Genomic DNA, 11751 nt, shown 5'->3' with positions numbered 1-11751 from the left:
TTGCCTTGGCAGGAACTAATGGGGATCCATAATAAACTCCAGGAAGAGTAGCTGTTGCCTTGGCAGGAACTAATGGGGATCCATAATAAACTCCAGGAAGAGTAGCTGTTGCCTTGGCAGGAACTAATGGGGATCCTTAATAAACTCCAGGAAGAGTAGCTGTTGCCTTGGCAGGAACTAATGGGGATCCTTAATAAACTCCAGGAAGAGTAGCTGTTGCCTTGGGAACAATGGAACTAATGGGGATCCTTGGCAGGAACTAAATCCTTAATAAACTCCAGGAAGAGTAGCTGTTGCCTTGGCAGGAACTAATGGGGATCCTTAATAAACTCCAGGAAGAGTAGCTGAACTTGCCTTGGAAGAGTAGCTGTTGCCTTGGAACTAATGGGGATCCTTAATAAACTCCAGGAAGAGTAGCTGTTGCCTTGGCAGGAACTAATGGGGATCCTTAATAAACTCCAGGAAGAGTAGCTGTTGCCTTGGCAGGAACTAATGGGGATCCTTAATAAACCCCAGGAAGAGTAGCTGTTGCCTTGGCAGGAACTAATGGGGATCCTTAATAAACTCCAGGAAGAGTAGCTGTTGCCTTGGCAGGAACTAATGGGGATCCTTAATAAACCCCAGGAAGAGTAGCTGTTGCCTTGGCAGGAACTAATGGGGATCCTTAATAAATACAAATATATGACATTCTAGATCTCTAAGCTGCAATTCATCTGGGTTTATTCTCATGTACTGCAGCAGGAGGTCTCTCCCTTCTACCTGAAGATCTCCTAAGGCTCAGGTTGTTCTATACCCCTCGACACACACACACACACACACACACACACACACACACGTGGGCATCATACACACATATGCAGGTTATCAAGTATTCACACACGTGTGCAAAACACACAAACACACGTGCATACACACACATGAGCACACACGCACACACTTCTCTAATCAGAAGTATTACACCATGTATCCTGGGACGTGAGAGCCACACCAAACACCCCCTGATCACGATCCACACCCCCCGATCACATGTCATATTACCAGACATCTGATGCCGTTTCAATAATTACATAACATGGTCTACAGATTGAATAATACACATGGAAGTTTTTACAGGCCTACTGGGAGTCCAGCTTTCTTCTCTCTACTCTTTCCATCGCTCCTCTATTTATCCCTCTCTCCTCTATCTTTCCGTCTCCTTCTCCCTTACTCTGGCTCTCTCTCCTTCCACATCCCTCCCTTCTCTCCATCTCTCAGTTCTGGGTAAATCCTATTTTCCGCTGCCAGACATCCATCCTCAGGGATGTGAGGAGCTGAGAGCGTTTTTAAGTGTACGTTAAAACCTTCTCCTGGCACACAGCGGCGCAGGGACCGCTCTAAAGAGGACAACCCCTCCGCCTGCACATAGCCGTGTTCATGTTCAGCACATTCAAAAACACCACAAGTGTTTCCCCCAATACCACTTACAAGGGACGAAATATAAGGGTCCTAGGAATAATGTGCTGGATAATTCATGTTTGAAGTGTGAAAATAAATGTAAGGATATAGACTTAGTTCACTGTGTCTTTTTCCTCTTTAAATTAATATGAGCCTAACAGCTCATTTCAACAGCATAAAAGCATCACAAATACAGGATTCTGGAAATCTTAAATTCTGTCATAAAGCACGCTGGCCTAGATACTCTTTATCCGTGACAGACAGATTGACAGATCTCAGATCCAGAAGCCTGAGGACGGTAGAGGATACAAAATTGACGGAAACTGAAAAGGATGTCCAAATCAAATCAAATCTCACACAGTCGTTCTAATCATTATGACATCTTGAACATTAATGAGTTATCCCAGTCTCTGTTCAACGCTAAGGGTGGTCTTGGGCATACAGCCCATAATAAGGCATACTGCAGCACCACCATCTGGCTGTTGGGTGGAGTGGAAATGTTGTGCATGATGGGAAAATGTCTGAAAATGGAATATAATATGACAAAATATTATAATAGTAAGGCTAATAACACTGGACGATTAATGGTTCTTTCATAATCTTCTTTCAAAAACAACAAACTCATGTTTAATTTTTGGTTTTATTATAAGCACATGTACAATTAGTTGTTTGCCATTGATAGCTACAGAAAGGCTGGCAAAAATCCACATATATCTACAGAATTCAATCTGTTAAAAACTGTATAGAAAAAGACCCCAAAACTGTACATGAGTTACCTTTACTACATACAGTAATATATATATATACACACCTTAAAGAGTGTACAGAAGTATACATATATGTAAATATAGTCAAAGTTATGAGTGATGTCATAACGCTATGTGCCGATGCATTGCAAAAGAGAAATACACATTCTGTTAAACTGTAAAGGCTGGCTGTAAAGTTCAAGCCTCACTAAGTCAGTAAAGTTATATATTAGAACAATAAACATCTACTATCGTTATTCATTTGGTCACACCTTAAACCATAGTCAATGGCATTCAAAGTATCTTTAAAAACAAACCCATATTTCATGCGAGAAACATGTATTATGTCAGTGCAGGAACACAGAAGAGACAATTGTACTTGGATATCTTAGTATATTAATTGACAGAAAGCAGAATTGTAAAGCTATATTGTTTCATTTGCGTGATGTCTCTCTTCCCCGTGACAGTTGCAAAGATGGTGGCTTAATTAAGATAGTTCACTCAGGCTGTTTACCGTTGGAAAAAAAAGTAACAAAACAGGATTTTTCTAAGATATACAAAAATACCTAAATGAGAGCATTCTGATCAGAACAGGGTCGCTGCCTGAAAAACACTACATTCCTACTACGTGTCAGTATTTGGTGATCATTTCCGTTCTGGATCATGGAAACGTTCTGATGTACTGCAGTGGTTTGTCCAACATAATTCTAACAGCAACAAGCCAGCTCACAGTTGAACACGTGAGAGTTTTGTTCAATAGCATCCATCCTTGTTTGCTGATATTACTAAGATCCTAAAACACAGATATATGTCATAATGACAGGCTTTAAGGAGTAGGCTTCATATACATTCAATATTCTGAAGCATAGCCAGCAACACCTACAGGACTAAAACAGTCAAATGCACATACTCTCTCTTTCTCCATCTTTCTGAGTGTTTGTCGCTCACAAAACCAACATTTTCCTCCAAACCAACTGATTATTGAGTTGAGCTCTAGGCCATTTCAAACAGGAAACCTAACAGAGACAAAATGCTATACAGAATATCAAACAAAGAATCTCAATACAATCAATTCTAGACAACACAGTCAACTTATAATAGCGTAGTTTGCTTCAAGTTTTCAAGCTTTTATGGAATAGGTTTCGACTGGACTAGACCTCAAAGCAATTAAGAGAGAGAGAAGTCATATTTCAGTTTGGAGAGTGTTGAACTGTCAGAGAAAGAGAAGTTATGCTTGTTTGATTCATAAACTCACAGAGAAGCTCATTACATCCAGTGGTATGACACAGGCAGAGCATGCAAACAAGTCAGTTAACATTATAAACAATCCTAAACGACTGTCTAAGAACCAGTCTCATTCATCCTCTAACTAATTAACAGATGACCACAGAAGTGCTGATAAAAACACTAGTTCTCACCATTTTTGGAGTCATCCACTTCCTTACAGCCAGTCACTCATCATTTAGTCATCCATTGTAATCATTCGTTCATGAATCAATCATTCATTATTTGTAAGCCTTGTCATAGCAATGTCCAGTGTTATAGTTCTGACTGTGGGGTAATGTCCAGTGTTATAGTTCTGACTGTGGTGTAATGTCCAGTGTTATAGTTCTGACTGTGGTGTAATGTCCAGTGTTATAGTTCTGACTGTGGTGTAATGTCCAGTGTTATAGTTCTGACTGTGGTGTAATGTCCAGTGTTATAGTTCTGACTGTGGGGTAATGTCCAGTGTTATAGTTCTGACTGTGGTCCTGACTGTGGTGTCCAGTGTTATAGTCCAGTATATAGTTCTGACTGTGGTGTAATGTCCAGTATTATAGTTCTGACAGTATAGTATGTGGGGTAATGTCCAGTTCTGACTGTGGTGTAATGTCCAGTGTTATAGTTCTGACTGTGGGGTAATGTCCAGTATAGTTCTGATAGTCCTGACTGTGGGGTAATGTCCAGTGTTATAGTTCTGACTGTGGGGTAATGTCCAGTGTTATAGTTCTGACTGTGGGGTAATGTCCAGTGTTATAGTTCTGAGTTCTGATAGTTCTGACTGGGGGTAATGTCCAGTGTTATAGTTCTGACTGTGGGGTAGTGTTATAGTTCCAGTGTTATAGTTCTGACTGTGGGGTAATGTCCAGTGTTATAGTTCTGACTGTGGGGTAATGTCCAGTGTTATAGTTCTGACTGTGGTGTAATGTCCAGTGTTATAGTCCTGACTGTGGGGTAATGTCCAGTGTTATAGTTCTGACTGTGGTGTAATGTCCAGTGTTATAGTTCTGACTGTGGTGTAATGTCCAGTGTTATAGTTCTGACTGTGGGGTAATGTCCAGTGTTATAGTTCTGACTGTGGTGTAATGTCCAGTGTTATAGTTCTGACTGTGGGGGTAATGTCCAGTATTATAGTTCTGACTGTGGTGTAATGTCCAGTGTTATAGTTCTGACTGTGGGGGTAATGTCCAGTGTTATAGTTCTGACTGTGGGGTAGTGCCCAGTGTTATAGTTCTGACTGTGGTATAATGTTTAGTGTCTTTACATTTCAGTGAAGATTCTTAATACCACCTAATAACAGACGACCATCTTAAATATCATTGCTGCTTTCAATGAAACAGATATCTGCACACACACACACACACACACACATACTGTGTATTACAACATCCCTTTCTATATATGGGACATCCATATACTTTTGTTCCTCTTGGTTTGAACAGATCCCACAATGCACCACAGGACCACAAGAAATGTAAATGTGTCTAGAAAAACCTTGGTTTTGGTACAGTCCCCCCTCCATCTCCCTTTCTCGTTCTCTCTCTCCTCACACCCACCACACAGACTGTGTTCTTAGGAGACGGGTGGAGGGATGCATGAACGGATGAAGGAGTGAATGGATGAGAGGAGTGGAGGATGAGAGGAGGCGGCAGTGAGGAGGAGGAGGAGATGTAGTGAGGCTCGAGAGGACAGATCCACACGAGCATCACTTCAAAAGGAACAAGTGGAGAAATGGTAGAGGTAAAAAAAACACATGAAGAAAGAAAATTAAACATAAAAGCATCAGAGAGGATCTGAGGGAGGGAGAGAGCACACATTGACAGATGAGATGTTAAGACCCCTGACAGACTCTTGTGATAGAATTCTAACACACTTATAACACCTTCATGAGACTCTCACGCATCATGTGAGACTTCTATGGGTATGTTCTATATTATTTATGCCAAGGGACAGAGCAAAGCAGCTGAGCATAATGTCTACATTCTACATGTTGTATTTCTGTAACAGAGATCCACTGCTCTTTAAAGGCTTCAGATCTGATTGTGAGAGATGTTAGATATCTACATGGACAACGTTAAAGCCCAGAAACAAACCAGGTTCTCTCTCCTATCTAATACTGTCCACCAATCCTGGTGTGGTGTAAGGCAGAATTTCTCTTCCTCTGTCCCACCCAGTCTCAGTGTAAGGCAATAACCAGCAAGGCAAGCCATTGAAAAAGTATTTTCTGAGCCTTTGGTTCCAGACTACTGTGTATTTCAAAGGAAACACTGTGTAGATGTTAAGGCGGAAAAGGATTCCCATGCATACTGGTTTCCCACTGTGGGTCCTTAGCACTACGTGAGGCAGGATGCCTCAGCTTCCATGTCAGGAAATGGGACGGTTACAAGGGGGAATGGAGGTATAATCACATCACTCCACAGTAGACACAAGGACAGTCTATGACACGGGATACTACACACACAGAACTGTCTCTAGTCCAGCAGAGATAAACCACTATCACGGCCCAGCCACTTACAACTGAACTGGAAAAGACTAGTGTCTTATGGCGTGTTCCTGGATAAGACATATGCACAGAGGCAACACCAGTTTGTTCTATAGAAAGCAGGACAGAAAGAGAGAGGAAGAGAGGAAAAGACAAGACAAAAGAAAAACAGGAAAGTGTGGTCAGTTAAAGCACATGCAATACCTCTGAACATCTTCCATTCATACTGGGCATCCCTGCTTTATGACACTTCAAATGACATCATCACTGACAGACAGTTGACAGTCGGCAGGGAGATACGGGGGAGTGACATCCTTCATGACAAACACTTTAAATGACATCATCACTGACAGACAGTTGACAGACAGATAGGGGGGAGTGACACACACACACACACACACACACACACACACTGCAGGGTGGGTCTGAGGGTTCGGACCCACAGTAGACATTAATGGGTGGAGCCAAGGCCCTTTCCACCAATCCACAGGCACTGCTTGCCTGGAGCCAAGTCTGTTCAGTTCACTCAGCTCCTTGTGCTAACACAACACAGCCGTAGGACTGTGGATCATGTGGATCGTCCTTCTGTGTGTATTTGGTGTTTGTTTGCTTTTTCACAATGACATTGGTAACTGTACGCGTCTAGATTAGGTATCTATTGTCTAGAGGACAGATTGTTCCAGTGGTCAATTGCTCAACACTGAAATCTTGGTCTAGACTTCCAGTCTAAATCAGACTAAACTCCACTCTAGACTACACCGAGGTCTCAGGCCCTGCCCCATTGTGGGCATAGCCAGCCCCAGAGTGACGGGAGTTGCCGGCGAATCGGAGGAGTGGGGTGAAAGTGCAGTAGTCGGGCCCGCCCCTCCAGTGGGTGAACATGAGTTTTTTGGTGAAGGGTTCAGACCTTCTGGGAATGGGGTACTGGTGGTCGGCCCTCCTGCGCGTGGGCGCGTGGAGAGATGCCAGCGGGGTGAACTCCGATAGCTGGCCGTTATACAGCTTGTCTGCATTCTGTAAGGGAGGGATGGAGAGATGGGAGGAGAGAGAGGAACGAACAGAGGAGTTATTATCTGGATCAAGGGAAGTGGTAGCCAATTCAGGTCCTCAAAGGTGTGGTGTGTGAAGGGTTTTGTTCCAGCCCAGCATTAACCTGATTCAACCATTTCAACTTATCATGGTCTTTAATTTAAAAAACATTTTATTTAATCCAGTGAGTCTAAACTGGGTAGGAACAAAAGCCTGCATACGACACTCTGCTGTCTGCCAGAACCAGGATTGACCACATGGTGGACCCAGAAGACGACAAACCCCACCACTACCCCTACCCCAAAACAACATCAACACAAACACACCAGACCCTGTTAGCAAAAGATGTCAGGGAGCAAAACATAAGCAAACTGAAGAAGTGAACGGTCGGTCAAAGCATTGCAGCATGTCCTCAGAGAACATCAAGGTGAATACGGCTGTTCAGTCTCAGACAAACACTCTGCCGAGCTTATAACTGGACTCACTGAACATCAATCAAACCTATTGTGGATTGGTGAAAGCTAGATTCTAAACCTCACTTTCACCTATCCAGCCATACACAATTCAGTGCTTACTACCTCTAGGTGGAGGAACAAATTCAGGATGTATTCTAAATGTATAGGAACAGGGCCCAAGCCAGACCATATGGTGTTAGGCAGGGGAGGGAGATCCTGGCAGTATGAGCCTTCTGCTTAACTCAGTTGGGACTTTGGGATAGATCGAGAATCTGTCTGGTCAGGACAGGAGTCTAGCCTCACAGGCTAAACAGACGGACTACATGGTTTAATTAAGGAGAGGTCTGGCCCAGAGACTTAGTACACTACAGGGGAGCCACGCATCTCCTGACATCCTACTCATTTAGCTGATGCCGATTGTGTTACCTTGAGCTCGTTACTAAACACAGACTGCAGTACCTTCTGTAAACACTGGAGGGGGTAAGTGCTCTACTTTAAAATAGTACTTGTTCCGCTGTCACAAAACAATTGCTATGGCACTGATGATAAATGTATTCAGCGTTCAAAAAGAGAATGACACCTATTTGATATGTTTAACTAGTTGTGATAGCTTTACCAGGAAACATATTTCATTCATTAGGGTAATGAACAACTCTTAGACTGATGGCATAATGCTTAAAACTTCATCTGGGACAAGACAGCCTGTCAGTGTTCCACACATAGAGTGGGGTGAAGGGCTGTGTGAAGAGTGGGGTGAAGGGCTGTGTGAAGAGTGGGGTGAAGGGCTGTGTGAAGAGTGGGGTGAAGGGCTGGGTGAAGAGTGGGGTGAAGGGCTGGGTGAAGAGTGGGGTGAAGGGCTGGGTGAAGAGTGGGGTGAAGGGCTGGGTGAAGAGTGGGGTGAAGGGCTGGGGTGAAGAGTGGGGTGAAGGGCTGTGTGAAGAGTGTGGTGAAGAGTGGCGTGAAGAGTGGGGTGAAGGGCTGTGTGAAGAGTGTGGTGAAGAGTGGCGTGAAGAGTGGGGTGAAGGGCTGTGTGAAGAGTGGGGTGAAGTGCTGGAGTGAAGTGTGGGGTGAAGAGGCTGGGTGAAGAGTGGGGTGAAGGGCTGTGTGAAGAGTGAAGAGCTGTGTGAAGAGTGGGGTGAAGGGCTGGGTGAAGAGTGGGGTGAAGAGTGGCGTGAAGAGTGTGGTGAAGGGCTGTGTGAAGAGTGGGGTGAAGGGCTGGGTGAAGAGTGTGATGAAGGGCTGGGTGAAGAGTGGGGTGAAGGGCTGGGTGAAGAGTGGGGTGAAGAGTGGGGTGAAAAGTGAGGTGAAGAGTGGAGTGAAGAGTGGGGTGAAGAGTGGGGTGAAGAGTGTGGTGAAGAGTGTGGTGAAGAGTGGGGTGAAGAGTGGGGTGAAGGGCTGGGGGGTTGGTTGGTCTCTGACAGTTGGATTTGCTTTGTTTTGTCTTCACCAGAACACTGTGACTTTATGTTATAGACACACACACACATATTCATTTTTACAGGTTTTCCTCCCGTCAGCGTTTCCTTAGATGAACTGGTGCACTAACACAGGGTGTGTGTGTGTGTATGTATGTGTCTATACCATAAAGTCACAGTGTTCTGGTGAAGACAAAACAAAGCAAATCCAACTGTCAGAGACCAACCAACCCCCCAGCCCTTCAACCCACTCTTTTTTAATTTGACCTTTATTTAACTAGGCAAGTCAGTTAAGAACAAATTCTTATTTTTAATGACAGACTAGGAACAGTGGGTTAACTGCCTGTTCAGGGGCAGAACGACAGATTGGTACCTTGTCAGCTCGGGGATATGAACTAGCAACTCTAACCACTAGGCTACCCTGCCGGCCCATATTTCTCTTCACCCAGCCATTCACCCCACTCTTCACACAGCCCTTCACCCCACTCTTCACACAGCCCTTCACACAGCCCTTCACCCCACTCTTCACACAGCCCTTCACACAGCCCTTCACCCCACTCTTCACACAGCCCTTCACCCCATTCTTCACACAGCCCTTCACCCAGCCCTTCACCCCACTCTTCACCCATCCCTTCACCCCACTCTTCACCCCACTCTTCACCACACTCTTCACCGCACTCAGAGTCGGTTCCTCCTGTCTTTACCGTGGTGAGGCTAGGCCTCTGAGGTGGACAGGGCAACCCCCCCATCTAGCAGGGAGTCCCGGCTGTAGGTCATAACTCCATCAAAGTTTCTATCAGCCCTCATTCGCTGTGGACAGCAAGATACACACGCTCAACATAGACAAATCTGCACAAACACACACACACCAAGACTGACACTTGCCATTTTGAAGGGGCTTCAAATATCTGTTTGTCAGATACATTGTTTCTGTATTCATGAATGAGCATTCTAACCAACGCTCTTTCAAGGTACACTTAATGCACAGCATGGACATGCAAGTCAACAGGCACCTGTAAGCATTCACCACTACATGTCCATGCAGAGACACAGAGGGAGGAGAGGGCATGCGGATAGGTTGAGAGAGGGTCACCTGACCTCCTAGTCAGGTGGTTGGGTTAGAAACTGAGTCTGCTTGAAGTCTGGGAGAGCATAAAGATGGTGGACTGCTCAGAGGTAAGACATGGCCGCTTTGTCTGCCGTTCCCAAGGAGACAGAGCCAGGTCGGAGGGGTCAGAGGGTAGAGGTTAAAGGTCACACAGACCAGTAGAGAGGACAGGCAGGGACAGAGGAGAGGAGAGAAGGGTTAAAAGGAACACTTTGTATCTTAAAAAACACTTGATGTTCACCATCAATCACTATTTCAGGAAGAGGAATTAGAAGGGTGTTGGAAGCTCTTCCGGGTCATGGGGAGTGGAACCGAGGTCAGTAGGGAGAGGTCAGAGGAATCACTGCACACAGTAGAGACAAATGGCTCATTCAGTGGTGAGAGAAATGACAGACAGACAACTCTCAGCCTTTCAGAATGGGTAACAGGTTATACAGTGTTTCCCTCCAGATTAGTTGTTTGAGAAGAAGAAGTGAACACTACACACTGATTCAACAGCTCACTTACTTGAAGAAGACCTGGAATATATCCACACGCAGCATACAGCTAAAGTCACGGTGATACATATATATATGATATACCGTATATACAGAATGCACATTTAATCCTCTGATTTTAAACAAGAGTGTGTATTAGAGGTCTACCGATTAATCGGAATGGCCGATTAATTAGGGACGATTTCAAGTTTTCATAACAATCGGAAAACGGTATTTTTGGGCGCCGATTTGCCGATTAAAAAAAAATATATATTTCTTTTTTTTACACACCTTTATTTAATCTTTATTTAACTAGGCAAGTCAGTTAAGAACACGTTCTTATTTTCAATGACGGGCTAGGAACGGTGGGTTAACTGCCTCGTTCAGGCGCAGAACGACAGATTTGAACCTTGTCAGCTCTGGGGATCCAATCTTGCAACATCACAGTTAACTAGTCCAACGCAATAACGACCGTTGCACTCCACAAGGAGACTGACTGCCTGTTACGCGAATGCTGTAAGCCAAGGTAAATTGCTAGTTGGCATTAAACTTATCTTATAAAAAACAATTAATCATTCATAATCACTAGTTAACTACACATTGATGATATTACTAGTTTATCTAGCGTGTCCTGCTTTGCGTATAATCTGACTGACAATACAAGCATACAAGTATTTAAGCATCTGACTGACCGGTGCACGTAAACATTCATTCAAACAGCACTTTTGTGCATTTTGCCAGCAGCTCTTCGTTGTGCGTCAAGCATTGCGCTGTTTATGACGTCAAGCCTATCAACTCCCGAGATGAGGCTGGTGTAACCGAAGTGAAATGGCTGGCTAGTTAGCTATAGCGTTTCAAACGTCACTCGCTCTGAGCCTTGGGGCGGTTGTTTCCCTTGCTCTGCATGGGTAACGCTGCTTCGAGGGTGGCTGTTGTGTTCCTGGTTCGAGCCCAGGGAGGAGCGAGGAGAGGGACGGAAGCTATACTGTTACACTGGCAATACTAAATTGCCTATAAGAACATCCAATAGTCAAAGGTTAATGAAATACAAATGGTATAGAGGGAAATAGTCATATAATTCCTATAATAACTACAACCTAAAACTTCTTACCTGGGAATATTGAAGACTCATGTTAAAAGGAACCACCAGCTTTCATATGTTCTCATGTTCTGAGCAAGGAACTGAAACGTTAGCTTTCTTACATGGCACATATTGTACTTTTACTTTCTTCTCCACAACACTTTGTTTTTGCATTATTTCAACCAAATTGAACATGTTTCATTATTTATTTGAGGCTAAATTGATTGTATTGATGTATTTTATTAAGTTAAAATAAGTGTTCATT

At 44.0% G+C, this 11751-nt stretch overlaps 1 protein-coding gene across 4 annotated transcripts in view; it reads right to left on the bottom strand.

Moving 5' to 3' along the window:
* Positions 1-4540: 4540 nt before the first annotated feature.
* The window catches only part of LOC112235393 (phospholipid-transporting ATPase IH-like), a 100310-nt gene continuing 93099 nt past the window's right edge, over positions 4541-11751 (bottom strand). For 3 of the 4 annotated variants that reach the window (XM_042323872.1, XM_042323874.1, XM_042323873.1), the window contains one exon: positions 4541-6936. In XM_042323872.1, the coding sequence (XP_042179806.1) occupies positions 6676-6936 (261 nt within the window). In that variant the 3' untranslated portion in view covers positions 4541-6675. Of the gene's footprint in view, positions 6937-9525; positions 9632-11751 lie in introns of all 4 variants that reach the window. The other variant, XM_042323875.1, reaches the window with a different exon arrangement.

Source organism: Oncorhynchus tshawytscha, linkage group LG07, assembly GCF_018296145.1.
Source record: "Oncorhynchus tshawytscha isolate Ot180627B linkage group LG07, Otsh_v2.0, whole genome shotgun sequence".
NCBI classification, from domain to species: domain Eukaryota; kingdom Metazoa; phylum Chordata; class Actinopteri; order Salmoniformes; family Salmonidae; genus Oncorhynchus; species Oncorhynchus tshawytscha.
Note: the sequence above shows the minus strand (reverse complement) of the source record. Positions and strands in the feature narration are given on the sequence as shown.